The following is an 18,673-nucleotide window of genomic DNA, read 5'->3' on the forward strand; positions in this document are numbered from 1 at the left end:
TTATGAGAGTATCAGTTCCCATGGTCTGTTCTAATTGAAGGTAAGGAGGAGTCAGCATTTTCTCTGCTCTCTTCAGCCTCAGACAACCATGCCTTCAGCCTACTCAACACCCTGATCCTGTATCTCTAAATAGCAAGGACAGTCTCAAGGCTGTGGCTTCCCACCTCTTCTCTCTCAGCCCGAGTTTCCCCCTTTACAGTCCCAAGGCACTTGAGTTGTACTATTTAAGGGTATTTATTATCTTCTTCGTTGAGCCTGAAACCAAATTATTGAGAGAGGTAATGTTTACAAAATCTACGGCGCATCATAGGTGCTCAAACCGGTATCTCCTGCTATTATTATTACTACTTATGTCTTCTCGCCTATGTCAGACTCAGCTCCTTAACCAGAGGCTCTGATGTCTGATTCATCTTTGTAGTCCGCTCTGGGCCTGGAATTGAATATTTCTTAGAGTTAACGCTATGCCCAGGTAATAAGGGGGCAGCGGGAGAAGGGAAACATTTCCAAGAAAAGGTGCTGTAACGGTGGGAGTGAGAAACTCCTAGAACTTGGGTGGGAGTCACAATCTTGCACAGAAGTCCTTTACTCCTACCGCACCGAAAACCAGCGAAGCCTGGACGAATTCACAGGGACGCAGGTGGAGCACCTCCCCCACCCCCCAGGCGGTATTGAGATGAAGTAGATGACTCCGTCACTTCACTCCTCCCACTCCAATAGATCCGGAAAGGAAGGAGGGACTATGCCCCGCGCGGCGATCTGGGATAGCTGCGCACGCGCAGCTTCCGGCGCCGTGTCTCGGGAATTATTTGACGCCACGGCTTCGGACCCCCGCAGAAGTCTCTGATCAGGCGCGGCGCGCACGCGCGGTGGTTCACTCGGTTCGGGGAGTTATTTGACGCTACCGCCCCTGGCAGTCGGAAGTTGCCAGAGCGGAGCCCAGCCGGCCGGCCCGACCGGCCTTCGTCGTCCCCCGGCGCCCTCGGAGAGTCGCTGACGGGTGGACGGACCGACCGCCCGAGAATAGCCGGCCTGGGCAGCAAAAGCGCCGGCACTATGGCGCGGGTAGCGTGAGGCGGAAGGCCGAGCGCGGCCGGCGGCGGCGGCGGCGGCGCCCGCCCCAGCGATGCGGGCCCCGCCCGTCGCCTCAGGTAACCGGAGGGCCCTCCCCGTCGCGGCCGGACCCTCCCCTCTCCTCCCCTCCGGGCGGTCCCGAAACGACCAAATCCCTGCCTTCGGAACCACGACTCTGCTTTTCTCGGGGGGACCCGCGGGGTCCGGCAGAGCCCGGACCTGACTCGGGGTGGGGGTGCTGGGAGTCGGCGGCTTGTATCGGGTCTGTTCGGACTCGGTCTAGCCCTTGGGACCTCCCTGGGCCGGGCGATGCGCTCTCCTGGCAACCTGGGGGAGGGGGCGGGTCGGGAGCGAAGCTCGACAACTCCGGCGAGGAATTTGGTCCAGCAGAAGGGTTGCTTGAGTTGCTGCCGCCCTGTGGGGATGATGCTACCCATTGCACAATGACAGCCGGGTGAGGAAGAGTTAATAACGAGGATAAACAGCTAACCCTTGTTAAGCGCTCACTAGACGCCAGGCATTGTGCCAGGCCATTACGTTCACCACATCTAACTTCACAACAAGCTTGTAAGGTAGGATGGTTATCCCCATTTTACTGACGATGCAACTGAGGCTCTGAATGGTTTGGTGACTTATTTGCCCAAGGTCACATAACTGGTAATTTGGTCGCAGGCAGCCTGACTCCAGATTGAAGTTCTTAACAATTAGGTCAGTGGCTCTCCCAACTATGCTGCACGTTGAAGTCACCTGGGGCCACTTTCAAAGATTCCCGAACCTTAGGCAGCACACCCAGACTGATTAAATCAGAATGTTTGGGGGGAAGGAAAGGGGAGCCAAACCAGTATTTTTTTAAGGAGACCCATGTGATTCTAGTGTGTAGCAAACTTTGGGAACTGCTGGGGTGGGAAGTCCTGTATCTCAGACGACGTTTCAGTGTGCCTCCAGTTTAAATGTGTAGGAGAATCATCTGGGAGTTTGTTAAAAATGCAAGTCGCACTTGCAAAGATAGTATCTTTAGGCCCAGTGACGACTCTACTTTGTGAAAACCACTTGGATGAAAAGTAACTTTGTCTACAGGATTTCTGAGTTGCTGTACCTTTACAGTGTATACATCTCATGTAAAACTGTTAGTTTGCAGTTTTCCTGGATGTACAGTACTCATGGGTCTAATGTCTTTAACTTCTGGGTCATATTTGCATATGCTGTTCTTCTGCCTAGGCTATCCTCCATGCTTTGTCCCCACTCCCCTCAAATGCACATACTTCTGCTCTCTCTCACACATGTGCACAGAGCTTTTTCTTCCAGTCTCTGGCTGCCTAACTCCCCACATGCCCTTCAGGATGCCTGTGTCTGTGACACTAAACCACCCTGGGTCGTTCTTATATGCTATTTAGCATCATCATAATGGATTTTATTAATTCTTTTTCTGTGTTGCATTTCTGTCTCTTCTGGATTATGAGCAACTTGAACTATATTATCTCTTCCTTCCAGTGTTTTGATACAGATTTACACCGGTTTTAGAGATTGGCATGTTTGAATCTATTCTATGACATAGACTTTATGCTGCAGACAGATTCTTCTCTATTCCCATTTTTGCAAAAGGTGTTTGGTAGTTCTTAGCCTATAGAGTTTTGTTCTTTTTAATTGGAAACATTCTAGTTAGGGTCATTAATTTATCCATCAAGCAGTTGGACAAACACATTGAGTTCTTACACTGACATGGCACTATGTAGGATGATATGTAATTAGCATTGGTCAATTTTTTTTTAAAAATCTGATTTTATCATAATCAGATATGATCAGTTCTGCAGTGGAGACCTTTAATTGTCCTTAGGCCTTTGCATATGTTGTCCAAAATAGTGTGTAGTTGTCATTTACTAACTGTTGTTATTACCTCATTGGTACTCGGTAAATGCTAGTAGATGGAATTGGCTGTCGATAGTAGTTCATCCTGTTCACTAGGAGAGATGATATAGGTAGTACTTAATGAAGATGAAAACCTTGATGTCAGAGGATTTGACAAACTTAGTATATATTTATTTTAGAATGCCTGAATTGCTATTGCCTAGCATATTTACTGATTTTAAAGAAAGGCAGACTAGTAATTCAGATTGTGTTTGTTCTTGGCTAGTCTTCGAACCACTTAAAGTTTATAAAAGGGAATGAGTGAATATGTGTGTGAAGGTCATTATGAAGAGGTTTTTGGACAGTAAAGATTTTTTTATAGCACTTAAATATGGTGAAGCATGGGTGCCTGGGTGGTTCAGTGGATTAAGCCTCTGCCTTCAGCTCAGGTCATGATCTCAGGGTGCTGGGATGGAGCCCTGCATCGGGCTCTCAGCTCAGCGGGAGCCTGTTTTCTCCTCTCTCTCTGCCTGCCTCTCTGCCTACTTGTGATCTCTCTGTCAAATAAGTAAAGAAAATCTTAAGAACATATGATGAGGTATGTGGACCAAAAAATATGTACTTTTTTATAAAGACTTTCTTTAGGGGTGCCTGGGTGGCTCAGTGGGTTAAAGCCTCTGCCTTCAGCTCAGGTCATGATCCCAGGGTCCTGGGATTGAGCCCCGAATCCGGCTCTCTGCTCAGCAGGGAGCCTGCTTCCTCCTCTCTCCTCTCTCTCTGCCTGCCTCTCTGCCTACTTGTGATCTCTGTCTTTCAAATAAATAAATAAAATCTTAAAAAAAAACACGACTTTCTTTTCCGGATAAGGGTTGTTATAGAAAGATTCTCTTGGTTCCATTTTGGACTGTTATGTCAATCTTTAGGCTAAAGCTACTAGAGGAACTGATGGGACAATTCTTGTTAAATTCAGATACTCAAGAAACTTGCCCTTGTTTCTTTCTGATCAGATATGAACAGAGTATCCAGTTCTGGCCTCAGCGCATGGAAGAAACTCAATCTTTAAGCCTGAGGTTTTACTCTGTAATTGATATCCAGAGTAAAGGTGAAATATTTCACGTGTTCATTAAAGACCAAAAGTGGCTGCAATCAAGATAGCCTGAGACTTGGAAATGGATTCTGTTTAGTTTGAGATACTCACTAGTGTTAGCAGATGTGTTTTCTGACTTGTGTAAAAACCTTTTTAGGATAGAATACATGATTTCTTTTGGTACAAGATGATTAAAGTTTTAGAATTAAAGTACATGGAGTTTAATTCTAACTTTTTAGACATGAAGATAGTAGGTAGTTTGCCCAAGATTACATGGTTAGGTTCTAGTACATTGGGCTAGAAAGCAGGTTCCTTCCTCTGCATGCAGAATTTCCTTTCACCTCCGTACCCCACATGAGAGGATGTCTTGTTTGTTATTGTGTGTGTGTGTGTGTGTTTTGGGGTTGGGGAAATGACAGAGTAGGCTATGTTTGAGATATTCAATTAGATGTATAGTGAATGCTTTTTGTGTGACATGTACTTTATATCCTGAGAATACCAGAATAAATAAGACACAGGCTCTGTCCTCAAGGAGTCTATAGTCTAGTTAGAGTTGTAATAAAAATAAAAGTATAGTATCTTAGGCAGCTCTGCTGGGTAGAATTTTCTGTAGTGATGGAGTTATTCTTTCTCTGCACTGTCCAGTATGGTAGCCCCTAGCCACATGTGAGTACTGAGCACTGGAAATGTGACTAATATAAATGAGGAACTGAATTTATAATTTAAATGTAAGTAGTTACATGTGGAAATGGCTACTATATTGGACAGAGCAGGTCTGAGACATAAAGGATGAAAAGTGTGGGGTGCTGGTTGGGGGCAGGCAGGGTGTTCATAGTATTCATGCCTTTTTTTTTTTAAACAGACTAGCAAAAACTACCTATTTACCCTTTTAGGGAGGAATACAGGCACAACCTGTATTTCTTTGTTGTGATTCATGTGTCTGATAGGATCCCCAGCAGAATCTGGTATATAGGTGAACACATTCCTTTCTGATGAAACTTGATTGATAATTTGCCTTGTAGAGTCAGTGGGACTGCAACAGAAATGTAAACTATAACCCTTCTGTCTTTATTTGTCATAAAGTTATATGGGTGACCTTGAAAGCAATTTGTGCTTGAAAATCCAGCATGGTTCATTTATTTACTCAGTATTCTGGCACCCTGTACCGTGTTTTTCCTAAGAGAAACAAGGCATGCCTGATAGTGTGTACTTTGCCTTTGTACGTCTTAAAGTATGTTGACTTATGTCACTTTATTTGATCCTTCCTGCAAGTTCCTTTAGGTACTGCAGGTTTTTTCCCTGTTTTGTAGTTGAGGAAACTATGACAAAGAAATGCCAGGTGACTTTTCCAAGGTCATAATGGTGAGATATGGAGTCAGAACAAAAGGGAAGAACATTGGACTTTGGAGCAAAAGATGGAGTTTCTTGTCCCAGCTTTACTGTCACTTAATATGGCTCTGAGCAAGTTACAGCCTTTTTTGTTTCCTCACCTCCTGTCTAGTACGTCTGTTTTCCTGAACTTTCTAAGCTTGTTATTAGAATAAAATGAAATACCATGTGGGAGTTCTTTCAAAATGATCAGTTTTTACAAAGGCACATTGTTATCAAGCAAGATCTCTAGTAGTTTTTCTCTTGTTTAATGCTGACTTCAAAACTCATCATGTTAGTTCATCATGTTAAATTCTACAGTACTGTGGTGTCACGGATTTTCTCTTGACTTCCTCCCTGTGAAAGCTTCCCTTGGACAGCCATCATGTCCTGTTTATATCTGCGTACCTATCCTAGGACAATACCTGACACATAACAGGTTTAATAAATGTTTCATGAAATAACTGATGTCTTGATTTACTTTATGAAGTCTTAAAAAATTGTTCTCTGTAATTAGACTTGAAGTTTCTTGGGATTAGGGATCTTATTTATTCACTGTTATTCTTCCCTGTGCATGGTGTATAGAAAGCATGCAATAAATACTGGTTGAGTCGGTTGATGTAATTAATGTCAGACTGTGGTCTCAGTGCATCTGCAACTACCACTGTATTGATCATTTTGGTCATCTGTCAGTTAGACCAAACATTCATGTTGCTTTGTGGTAGAACCTACAAATCTTAAGCTGTTACCAGCACACAATCACCTGATAGTAGAAATCTCCAGGGAGATTACCTAGAAAATGGATACATGTAGAGTTAGGAAGAAGTTAAGTGAACTGCAGGGGTGCGTTGTCATCATCTTCTCCTTCTTCCTGTTCTATTTACTTTTGGAGACTTCTCTTCTAGTAGTTCTGGGTGATAGCTGACCGAGCCTATCTGGGGAGGAGACCCAGGATCCTTAACTTAGCAGTCAGAGTCCTTAATTATCTAACTTCAGTTTTGTCTTCATTTCTCACTGCAGTGCCCATTCCTCCCTGCCTCGTCCCCATCCTTCCCTCCCTCCCCCTCAGTATATTAGCTACACTAGCGTTTACTTTTCTATCGTCCCTCAGCCTGTCTTGGATACTTACACCAAATTCTAGTTCCTACTGTATCATTTCTATGATAAAGTTAATATTCTCTCATTCTCTGCCCCAGATTTTTTTTTTAAAGCTTTTATTTATTTATTTGACAGAGATCACAAGTAGGCAGAGAGAGAGGAGGAAGCAGGTTCCCCGCTGAGCATAGAGCCCAATGCGGGCCTTGATCCCAGGACCCTGAGATCATGACTTGAGCCGAAGGCAGAGGCTTAACCCACTGAGCCACCCAGGCGCTCACTGCCCGAGTTTTTATTAAATTAATTATAAATCTCCAGTCCTAGCATTTGTACTCTTTCAAAATTGGTCACAGTTTATCTTTGAAATCTTATCCCTTCTACATACAACTTTCTTTCTTGCCACTCTAGGTTTTTAGTTTAGGTTTTTTAGGTGCTTTTTTTTGCTGATTGAAGCAAATACCCTTCCTCATATATTTTCCTTTTCTTCCCTCCTCTTTTTACTCTCACCCTTATTCACTTAATTTTCTTATCTCTGTTAAAATTGTGACCTTCCTTCAATACCCTATTCATTCTTCCCTGATCTTGTCCTGTTGTTTTCCAGCTCAACCCTTCTTTCAATCAAAAGTAATCAGTCCTCTGAACTTCTTCAGTGTCTTGCCTATAGCTTACCACAATAGGTTTAGTTAATATTCATCATCTCCAGTAGGTACAATAAAAAGAAAAAAATATTTTCCTTGTAATGAGAACTCTTAGGATCTGCTCTCTTAACAGCCTTCCTGTATGTCATTCAACAGTGTTAACTATAGTCATCACATTGTACATTATATTCTTAGTGCTTATTTATCTTGTAACTGGAAGTTTGTACATTTTGACCACCTTCCTCCAATTTCCCCTCCCCAAAGCGCCCATCACTGGTAACCACAAATCTGGTCCCTTTTTCTATGATTTTGGTGGGGTACTTTTGTTTATTTTTAAGATGCCACTTTTAAGTGAGATCATATAGTATGTGCTTTCTCTGTCTAGCTTTACCTAGCATAATGCCTTCAGGGTCCATCCATGTTGTTGCAAATGGTAGAATTTTCTTATTTCTTTATGGCTAAATAATGTTATGTTACACCCCCCCCCCCCACAACTTCTTTATCCGTTTATCCATCAGTGGGCACTTTGGTTGTTTCCATGTATTAACATTGCTGTGAACATGGGGGTGCGGGTATCTTTTTTGAATTAGCATTTTCATTTCCTTTGGATATATTCCTAGAAGTACAATTGCCGGATCATATGTTAGTCCTTTTTTAGTTTTTTGAGGATATTTCGTTCCTTTTTTCTGCAGTGGCTTGTAGCAGTTTACAGTCCCACCAACAGTGTACAAGGGTCTCCTTTTCTCCACATCCATTTATTATGTTTTTTTGATGATGGCCATTTTAACATTTTAACATGATGTAATATCCCATTTTGGTTTCAATTTGCATTTCCCTAATGACTAATGATGTTGAGTACCTTTTCGAGTAACTGCTGTCCATTCATATATAGTCTTTGGAAAAATGTCTGTTCAGATCCTTTGCCCATTTTTAATTGGATTATTTGGGGTTATTTTGCTCTTGAGTTGTATGAGTTCTTTGTGTGTTTTGGATATTAACTCCTTATCACATACGTGGTTTGCAAGTATTTTTCCCCACTCAATACGTTGTCTTTTCGCTTTGTTGATGGTTTCTTTTGCTGTGCAGAAGCTTCTCAGTTTCATGTGGTTCCACTTATTTTTAATTTTGTTACTTGTGCTTTAGATATGATTTCCAAAAAAATCCATTACCAAAACCCATGTCAAGGAGCTTTTTTCCTATATTTTCTTCTAGGAGTTTCATGTCTTAAAATTAAGTCTTTAATCCATTTTGAGTTAATTTTGGTAAATGATGTAAGGTAGGGGTTGTTTAGTTTTTTTTTTTTTTTTACATCTGAATATCCAACTTTGCCAGCACCATTTATTGAAGAGACTTTCTTTTCTCATATATTTGACATTTTGAAATAAGGACTACAGAAGTGTATATGTAGTTCTTGAAATAAGGACTACAGAATTGTATATGTAGTTTCTGACAGCAGCCCAGATACCACCAGTGACATAGCCTTTGGTGATGTGATTTTCCTGAAACGGTCAACAGTTTTTTTAAAACAATTCTTGGTATGGTAAGGTTCTAAACATAAAAGGTCCAGTCTTTTCGCAGTTTACACGATTAATTGCACTACTGGAAAATTCAGTGTATATTAAACTAGCACAAAATATATTTTTGTATAAAATGGAGTTACACTTCTAGGCTTAGATAGTTACGAACAAAATGATTTTTTGGCGGACATTTGATAGTCATGTGAAAAGAAGCGTAATTGTTCATTGTGCAGGACTGTCTCCTGGATTGCAGGATGTCTAGATTTCCTGCCTCTGCCCATAAATACCAGTAGCACACACCAGTCATTGTGTTAACCAGAAGTGCACGTCATATTTCCAAAATGGCCGCTAGGAGGCAGTTCTTTTGTATTGAAAACCATTGACTTAAATTCTTCAGTGTGTCTTAGTGGCCTTACCTGCTAATCAGAGTTAAGGTGTTTGTTTGTTTGTTTTTCAGAGTTGAGTTTTATCACTTATTTTGCTAGTTTAATAGGTACAAAACAATGTCTTTGTTGCTTTGTTTGTTTTTGTAAAATATTTTATTTATTTATCTGACAGAGAGAGATCACAAGTAGGCAGAGAGGCAGACAGAGAGAGAGGGGAAATAGGCTCCATGCTGAGCAGAGAGCCCGATGTGGGGCTCAATCCCAGGACCCTGGGATCACGTCCTGAGCAGAAGGCAGAGGCTTAACCCACTGAGCCACCCAGGCACCCTGCTTTGTTTTTTTAATTCATGTTTATTTCCAATGTTTATTTTCTCTTGTTTTATTTAATTTGCCTGTAATTATAATCACACTTTTGTCTTAATACTTTTTGTTTATATGTATTTTGTTAAATTTAGCATGTTTTTTCTGTTATATAGATTTTAATAGTTAAGTTCAACTTTGTCACTGTATCTTTTCTATACCTTCCTACTTTACATGTTTGTTTCTTAAAGTCTTTAAGAATTTAAGAGCTAGGGGCACCTGGGTGGCTCAGTAGGTTAAAGCCTCTGCCTTTGGCTCAGGTCATGTTCCCGGGGTCCTGGGATCGAGCCCTGATTCAGGCTCTCTGCTCAGCTGGGAGCCTGCTTCCTCCTCTCTGTCTGCCTCTCTGCCTACTTGTGATCTCTGTCAAATAAATAAATAAATAAATAAAATCTTAAAAAAAAAAAAAAAGAATTTAAGAGCTAGGGGCGCCTGAGTGGCTCAGTGGGTTAAAGCCTCTGCCTTCAGCTCCGGTCATGATCCCAGGGTCCTGGGATTGAGTCCCACATCGGGCTCTCTGCTCAGCATGGAGCCTATTTCCCATCTCTCTCTGCCTCCCTCTCTCTGCCTGCTTGTGATCCCTGTCTGTCAAATAAATAAATAAAATCTTAAAAATAATTTTTTAAAAAAAAAGAATTTAAGAGCTATTAAACCTGTTTTGATTGGTCTTTCACAGTGTTGTTGTTGTTGTTGTTGTTAAAGAATAATACTCCTGTCTTTTTCAGAATTGGGTGGGATAGCAGCTATTTCTTAAAAATGCTTATTCCCAGGCCCCAATGCAGACCTATACAGAATTTCAGTTTCTAGTGATACAGGACCTGGAGATATGCAGCAGCAGCAGCACCACCACTCCTGCCCTGCCCCTCCATGATTCTTACATGTGCAGTGAAGTTTGAAAGCTAGCTTGTCTTTTTTTTTTTTTTTTTTTGCCTTAAAACATTTTTTTCTGCCAATAGTGTATTGTCTGGAATGCAAGCTAAATAGTAATTAAATATTCTTTAGATATTTGGAAACCATCTACCTACCACTTAAAGAATTAATATTGTAGGGGCACCTAGGTGGCTCTGTTGGTTGAGCATCTGCCTTTGGCTCAGGCCATGATCCTGGAGTCCTGGGATCCAACCCCGACTCCCTGCTCAGTGGGGAGTCTGCTTCTCCCTCTGATCCTCCTCTCTCTCGTGCTCTCACTCTCTCTCTCACCCTCTCTCTCAAAGAAATAAAATCTTAAAAAACAAAACAAAACTAATAACATAAAACAAATGGACATTTTCCAATTTTATTTGTGTATAACATGCAGAATTTTGGACATACCTCAGTGGAATAAAGGGAACTTTCTAATGTCTTCCGGTTTCCCACTGGTAAACCTTAACATTCTGAAACATTTATTTATTATCTATTGCATGCTAGGACTACTCAAAGATTTAGGAAGTGAGGTTTTCACTCAGAAAAGGTTGACACTATTGTGGTGAAGATATCTTTACATGGTTAACAAATAAGTTAATATGAAGCTTGATAAGACCAGCATGTAATAGGCACATGGAGGAGGGGTAATTCGAAGAATGTAGAAAAGCCTTACCAAAGGGAGGACATTTGTGCTGTTACTCGAAGGAGTATTATTTCGTAAAGTGAATCAGGGTGGGGCGTGGCAGTGTAGTCAGTAGGAATAGCTTGAGCAGTAATACAGGGTATGAAAAACCTTGTTGAGTTTGAGTGATCCATTAGTAAGGATCGTTCAGTATCACTACGGATCACTAAAGATCCATCAGTAAAGGATTAGTGATCCTTAGTAGCCACAGTTGGGGGGAAGGGTACGTGTGGGAAAGTGTCAGTAGAAGATGAGGCTGGGAAGGTAGAATAAGCAATTTCGAATAGATTCCTAGCAAGGTTTTGTTTATTTTTTTAATTGTATAAAATCATCTTAAATTTTATATAGAAGAATACATACATAACAATTTGGTCTGAGAATAGTCAATAAAGTTTTGAAAAAGAATAGGGGAGGTTGGGGGGCTTCCTTTTCAGATCTTAAGAATAAAGCCACCGAATTTAAATCATTATGGCATTGGCATAGGAATAGATAAATAATTGAATAGAACAGATTCATAAGTAGATTCCTATATAAATGAGGATTTAGTATATGACAAATTGGTGTTTCAGTTTGGTGGGAAAGGATGTATTTTTAATAGATGATGATGGCACAACTGACTGTACATTTATAAGAAAATAAATTGAACCTTTCCTATACCATTTACAGAAGTAAATTCCAGATGAATATAAAACTTAAGTGTGAAGAAATAAGCAATTGTTTTGCAGGAAGTCTAGGAGACTACATATATACTTTAGGGTTACGTTTTCACACTTTTGGACCTAGTCCTATAATAAATGTATTTTATACTGTGACCCAGAAATATGCATTTATGAAAAGTGAAACAAGTTTCACAGAATATTGGCTTTACTATGTCTGCTGCCTTTATTGTATATCTTATTCCAGGTAATTAAAAACAAAAGCGTTACCCATTACATTTATTTCATGACCCACAGTTTGAAAAACACTGACAGAGGAGATGGGAGGCAGAAACCACCTAAGCCAGACTCAAGCTATAAAATTTAAATATGTGACCAGGAGGCGCCTTGGGTGGCTCAGTGGGTTAAAGCCGTTGCCTTTGGCTTAAGTCATGATCCCAGGGTCCTGGGAAGCCACACGTCAGGGCTCTCTGCTTCCCCCTCTCTCTCTCTGCCTGCCTCTCTGCCTACTTATGATCTTTGTGTGTCAAATAAATAAATAAAATCTTTAAAAAAATAAAAAATAAATATGTGACTAGAACAGTGAAATTTCACCTCATACCTATCCAATTGGCTAAGAAAGAAAGAAAAAAAAGCAATTCCTGGCAGGAGATGGAGAGTGAGAGGAGGAAAAGGGCTCTCATCCATTCCAAATGTAGATGGAAGTTGTTACAGCTTTTTTTGGGGGGAAGCAATCTGGCAAGACCCATTAACATTAAAAACAAATGCCCTTTGATCCAATAGTTACATTCTTGGGAACTTATCCCATAGAAATTAAAAGGCCAGTGTTTATATGAATAAGTATGTTTATTGCATCATTTCCTGGTGATAAAAAAGTGGGAAATGAGAAGTAAATACACATGTTGGGAGACTGGTTGAATTAAGTTATACCACACCCATGTCGTGGAATGTTACACAGTCATTAAAAAGAATGTATTATTAGTTGAGGCATTGTTGAATGGGGGGGAAAAAGAGATATAGAAAAGTGTACAATGCCTATCTATGCAAGTATGTAAAATTATTTTAATATGATTGAGTTAGGGTAGAGCAAACACAAGAGGAAACATTAGGTTGTCAACATGGATTATCTGTCTAGGGAAGTGAACTATTTGGATAGGACATGAAGCCAAATAAAATGAAAAAATGTAAAAAAACTACACTGAAACAAAAGTCCTTGTGTAATATTCTTGTGCATTTATGTAAGAGACTATGTCTAGCGTTTATATGTATATTATACTGTGTATGCACTGCATGTATATGTACTCGTATATATGTTGACTAGAAGAGGTGAGAAAAAATGTATGGCATAGGAATATAAATTGTCATCTGATAGGGACGGCTCCCTATCAGAACTTTCCCTTTTCCCCCTTCCATTATTTTGGGAGGGGCGGGGAGGGCACCAGAATATCCTTGGGGGAATTCCTTATAAACCCAAGGAAACTGAGCTAATCTTAGTAGTCGAATCCACCCTTCCTTCAGATGGTAGGTATCTTGTTAGATGCTGGTCCTGCTCTCTTGCCTTCCCATTTTCAGGGCCTTTTCATCCAGAGGAGGACATCAGATCTCAGAGGGTATGGAAAGGTACAGGGCCCAGAGTCCGTAAGATTCCCAGAGAAGCTGAGAAAATTGAGGAGGGTTGGGGGTAGGAAGTATGAAAGAGAGTAAGGGAACATGGTGGGTTCCTCTGTGTGGAAATGAGAAAGAAAGGTAGTTTGGGACCAGTCTGTGAATGACTTTGACTTTCATGCTAAGGAGTTTCACCTTCATTCTTCAGACCTGTAATTCTCAAATGCCATATCCTCATGAAAAATACTGATACTGGGGCGCCTGGGTGGCTCAGTGGGTTAAGCCGCTGCCTTCGGCTCAGGTCATGATCTCAGGGTCCTGGGATCGAGTCCCGCATAGGGCTCTCTGCTCAGCAGGGAGCCTGTTTCCCTCTCTCTCTCTCTGCCTGCCTGCCTCTCAGTCTACTTGTGATTTCTCTCTGTCAAATAAATAAATAAAATCTTTAAAAAAAAAATACAGATACTTATTGAGGTGGAATGAAGTTTAAAATTGAATTGAAAATTGAATTTTCAATTGAAAATAATTTCAATATTTTCAATTGAAAATAAAATTGAACAATGCTAGTCTTGCCCAGTATGAAGGAAAATTAGCTTAAAGGATAGAACTTTTTAAAGATTAAGTATACCCATATATTTTGCTTAAACTCTGCTGGCTGGGCATACAGATTTCAGAACAAGTAGAAGTTGGAAGTTAGCAGAGATTAATTGGAAAGAGTTTAACCATCCTTGATTCTCTTCATGTTTATGATTGTAACATTTACATTGTATTCATACAGCTGTGTTTTCTGTGGCTGAAAGTTTTTCATGTTCATGATAGGCAGAGACCATTTCATGAGACTATACAGCACAGGGAGAAGCAGTACATGCACAGAGAATGTATAGGATAGGGAGAAGGTAGTACATGCTAAACCCAACAGATAGGGATTAAAACCCAGCTCCACCATGTTATTGCTCTGAAGCCTTCAGGTAAGCAGCAAACCTTTCCCTGTCTCAGCTTTTCAACTGTGAAATAGAGATAACATTCATTAATATTCATTGAGTTGGTTTTTTTCCAAGATATATTTTATCTTTAGGGAGAGAGAGAGCATGCGCATATGTACCCACACACCCGCAACCCCCCCCCCTCACAAGAGTGGGGAGGGGCAGGAGGAGAAGGAGAGAGAGAATCACAAGCGTACTCCTGCTGAGTGTGGAGCCTCATGTGGGGCTGGATCCCACCACCCGAGCTGAAACTAAGAGCTAGGGGATGCTCAGGTGACTAAGCCATCTAGGCACCCCTGTTCATTGAGTTGTTTTGGTGATTGCATGAGTGGCATGTAGTAAATGCTCAGTGAGTCGAGCTCTTAATATATTTTCTGAAGAACGCTATGACTTCCGGGTGTTTCATTACTAGAAATTTGTGTGTCACTCCTGCAGGGAATGAAATATTCACAAAGAATTTTATGTTTGATTTGAGGACATCAGTGGGAAATTGCAGGGATATGTTTCTAGCATGTAATAGGTACTTGGATATTATTGACTGAAAAATCTAGATCTTGGAGTAAACTCTTTCTTTTGTCTTCCTTTCTAGTTAGGGCACTTCATTCTGTATCGTTTTCTCTCCTGGAATATAGAATGAGGAGGTCTCCCTCTTGTTCTGAGAACCAGATCAGATCATTTTATCCCCCTGCTCAGTGGTATCTGTCCCAGTTCTGCTCCAGGGTTTCTGAGGCTCTTTTGGGGAGGTGCTCAGACATTTGCTTCCCAGGGTCTGCCTTCCTACCTGATCTTGCTGTGAGGCTGTTTCAGGATATTTTCAAAACATTTAGATGTGTGTTTTTTTTTTTTTTTCTGTCTGCTTGGTAGACAGAAGCTGCTTTTTGTAGCTGCTTTATCTTACCATGTAGGGCAAATCTGTGTTTTATTGATTTCTATTAATTTACAGCAGTGTAATTTAACAGAAATTTTTTCTTGTCTTTTCAGGTGCCATTTGGATAGTCCTTTAGCGGCACGATGTACTCTGAGTGGAGGTCACTGCATTTGGTGATTCAGAATGATCAGGGCCACACGAGTGTGCTGCACAGCTATCCAGAGAGCGTTGGGCGAGAGGTGGCAAATGCAGTGGTCCATCCCCTTGGGCAGGCCTTAGGTACCCCTTCAGTGGCTGGTAGTGAGAGTTTGTTAAAAACTGACAAAGAAGTAAGTGTTTCTTCTTTTCATTCTACTGTGTGAAAACAATTTTGTTACTGAAGCATTTATTTGACATTGTCCTTTTAATGGGTTTCTGTCCAATGTAGTACAACTTTTTTTTATTAATTTTGACCTTTGGGCTGAGGGTTGGGGCTGAGAGTTCATGGGGGTCAAGGAATAGGTTGTACTGTTGTGTTGCTAGCCCCTTACTAGCCAGGCCCAATTCTCTACTTGAGCTGTGTACCCAAGACAAGGCTTAAGTGTCAGGCTCTTTCCCGTAAGCTCTGGGCCCAGTCTTTTTATTCAGAGGTGTGTTTGGAAGGTCTTTACTGCTCCTCCCATATGGCCTCTAACTGAAGGCCTATCTTGTGTCAAGTTTTCAGTTTTCACATACACACTGAACTTGAGGCCTTCCTGTGTCTCCATGTCTGCTTACCCTTACCTGTCTCTCGGGTTTAAGGGTGTTGCAGAGCAGCTAAGCCCGTATGGCTGTGAGCCCAAGTGGTTGGAATGGGGGTTGTGTTTGCTGTCTCTAAAGATAAGAGCTCTTCGAGTGGCTCGGCCTGGAGGTGGTCCTCTATTCTTGGGTTCAAGTGACTGGGCTGAAGTAAAGTTTTAAGGGTCCGGTCGTGAAGGGACCCTGAAAATGGAGGGATACAGGAACTTGCTAGTGTGATGTCTGGCTAAGATATGGGATTAGAACTTTGTCTTTGTGCTTGAGGAAGTTTATACAACCTTCAGACTTTGGGTTAGCTTATTTTCCAGACCCACTTTTTCTCCCCCTTACTTTTTCATTTCTTTCTGATGAAGGAGAGATTAATCTAGATAGAAGACTGGATACAAGACCAAAGCTTATAGCTCTAAAGGCAGCTTATTTACCCTCTGCAGGCCATGGGTTGCTGGAGGATGAAGCCCCTCAGTCTGAGGAGTGTTTTTCTCTCTTTAGAGTACCTTAGCAGAGACTTACCCTAAGGACCAGCGCTTGCCCTGGTGCACTCTCCTCTTGGTGGGTCTATAATCTTCTCCTGGTAAGAGATGGCACATGAGTGGATAGAGGTGCTCTGGTGCAGCCTTTGTTTGTTGTCCTTCCTCACCCTTAAAAAGATACGAGAGAATAGTCCTCAAATCCACTGTCCTCTAGAATTGTACAACTGAACTATTATGAAGGTATCACCAGAGATGTTTTCTCCTTTGTCGTTTCATCTGACAATTACAGACTTGCAGTCCCTTTTAAAATCCCTTCTTATGCATGGTTCAGTTCCTCCTACCCTCCTATATTTGTCACAGCTTCACTGTGGTGTTAGAGCCTTAAAGTTTATCACTGTTGTAGATAATACTGTATTTATTGTCTATGTTATATTGCTGTTAACATGATTTTACTCTTAGTCGTTTTTAGTTGTTTTTGAGCTTAAAATTTTCTCTACCTGTATTTATCTTGTTAGATTCAACTTTTGTTTTAAACTGTTGAAGTCTTTTTGAATCCTGAATTTCTATATAACAGGTTAGCTATGCATTTTAGCTTTGTGATAGCTACAGATGGTTAGCCTGTAAACTGTTTTTCTCTCTTTTCCTAAGTAAAAATCTCGGCAGGGCCTTTGGCATGCCATTGGGCACCTTCTTCAAAATGGTCTTGGTGCATTAACCCACTGTGTTCTCTCATCTTGTATTTCAACAACTTAAAATCCAGCCATTTTACCTTCCTCTGGGCCATAGGTCTCCATCTTGTCAGAAGAATATCCTGCATCTGACCACATTTCGTGATCCTCCTTCGCCAGACAAGGCTATTGGTGGAAGATGGTGGGAGTAGCTTCAGATGTCTAGCCGGAAGATTGGGGTCCAAGTTTTCAGTTTTACCATTTCCACACCAGTGACTTGGGCCAAACTGCTTAATCTTTCTAAGCATCAGTTTTCTTATCTATAAAGTGAGGATAATTTAACCTCTCATACAGGGTTATTTTGATGGTTAGAGGATATTTATGAAAATTGCTTCGTAAATTGCCAGGGTTATGCAATTGTCCACTGCCTTCATAGTAACCTTGTTAGTAAAGGAATGAAGCTTGACTGGCATGACTTGTTCTTTTTGAGTAGGCTGGTTCCCAGTGAGCCTGCTTCTGTTTTATAAGTGCTCACTGATCATCTGCTTAGTAATTTGTCCCACAGTTTCATCTGGAATTTACTGAAACTTTCCAGTCTACAGAATCTGGAATATTGTTTCATCCTCTCTTGCAAATTATGATATTTTCACTTTCTGCTTATATCATATTCATTCTTCATGACTGTGGGCAGTGGTTGGTAGTCGCTTAGACAAGTTCTGTCAGCCTCTGTGATGTGAAGCACATGGGTCAAGGGCCTGGCACTCATTTAGGGCAGCTAAGTGCCTTGTTACGATCTTACCAGCTTAAGTCCCGTCTCACTTGTGTGTGTTCTTACCTTCCCATGTTAATTATTTTCTTTGGCAGTGTAAGAGTTGAGCAGGTCATATTCTTTCCTGTTGCTTGTTAATGTTGCATAATCTAGAAATGGAATATGATTGAATTTATATATATGATTTCCTAAATGATACACATACCTATATACAAATTAAAAGGAGAAATAAGGCTAAAATGTTCTGTGTTTCTGTGCCTCCAGTCTCTAGAGAAAATCAAGACAGCCCATAATTGCTTTTTATTTCACATAACAATAATAATATCTAATGGGTAATAGCCAACATGGGTTTAATATTTAGAAATAAATAATTTATTTTTTTCTTAAATATTTTGCTTAGGAAATGTTGTCTGAGTATATTTTTTCCATGGAAAGTGTCTTCTTGAGAATAAATCTGATGATACAAAGCTGAGATGGATATACTGTCACTTGAGAGGTTTTTGGTAATAAAAGAGGTCAATATTAAATCAGTCTACTGAAATATAGTAGGGATGTGTGATAGTGCTGTATGTATATTTTCTTTTGTTTAGGTGAAATGGACCATGGAAGTAATTTGTTATGGACTGACCCTTCCACTGGATGGAGAGACTGTAAAATATTGTGTTGATGTATATACAGATTGGATTATGGCTTTAGTATTGCCGAAAGATTCTATTCCGTTGCCAGTTATTAAAGAGCCTAATCTATATGTTCAAAGTATACTAAAACACCTGCAAAATCTTTTTGTACCAAGGTAAGCTATACCTGTCTGTCTGGCCTATTATCAGGAGCATGATAAAATAATCATAAATGTTAACTATTTTATATAAATAGGAGCTGATTTTATTGTTAGTCTTTTGAAAAGTATCATTACTGTTCAAAGAATGTA

The 18,673-nt window shown here is 40.7% G+C and overlaps 1 protein-coding gene across 8 annotated transcripts in view; it reads left to right on the forward strand.

The window, feature by feature from the left end:
* The first annotated feature begins 846 nt into the window (after nt 1-846).
* RALGAPB (Ral GTPase activating protein non-catalytic subunit beta) overlaps nt 847-18,673 on the forward strand; it is an 81,956-nt gene continuing 64,129 nt past the window's right edge. For 5 of the 8 annotated variants that reach the window (XM_082746322.1, XM_082746325.1, XM_082746324.1 and 2 more), the window contains exons 1-3: nt 883-1,148; nt 15,175-15,390; nt 18,336-18,538. In XM_082746322.1, the coding sequence (XP_082602448.1) occupies nt 15,205-15,390; nt 18,336-18,538 (389 nt within the window). In that variant the 5' untranslated portion in view covers nt 883-1,148; nt 15,175-15,204. Of the gene's footprint in view, nt 1,149-1,495; nt 1,644-15,174; nt 15,391-18,335; nt 18,539-18,673 lie in introns of those variants that run through there. The other 3 variants (XM_082746328.1, XM_082746329.1, XM_082746323.1) reach the window with 3 other exon arrangements.

Source organism: Mustela nivalis, assembly GCF_964662115.1.
Source record: "Mustela nivalis genome assembly, chromosome: 8".
Classification (NCBI taxonomy): Eukaryota; Metazoa; Chordata; class Mammalia; order Carnivora; family Mustelidae; genus Mustela; species Mustela nivalis.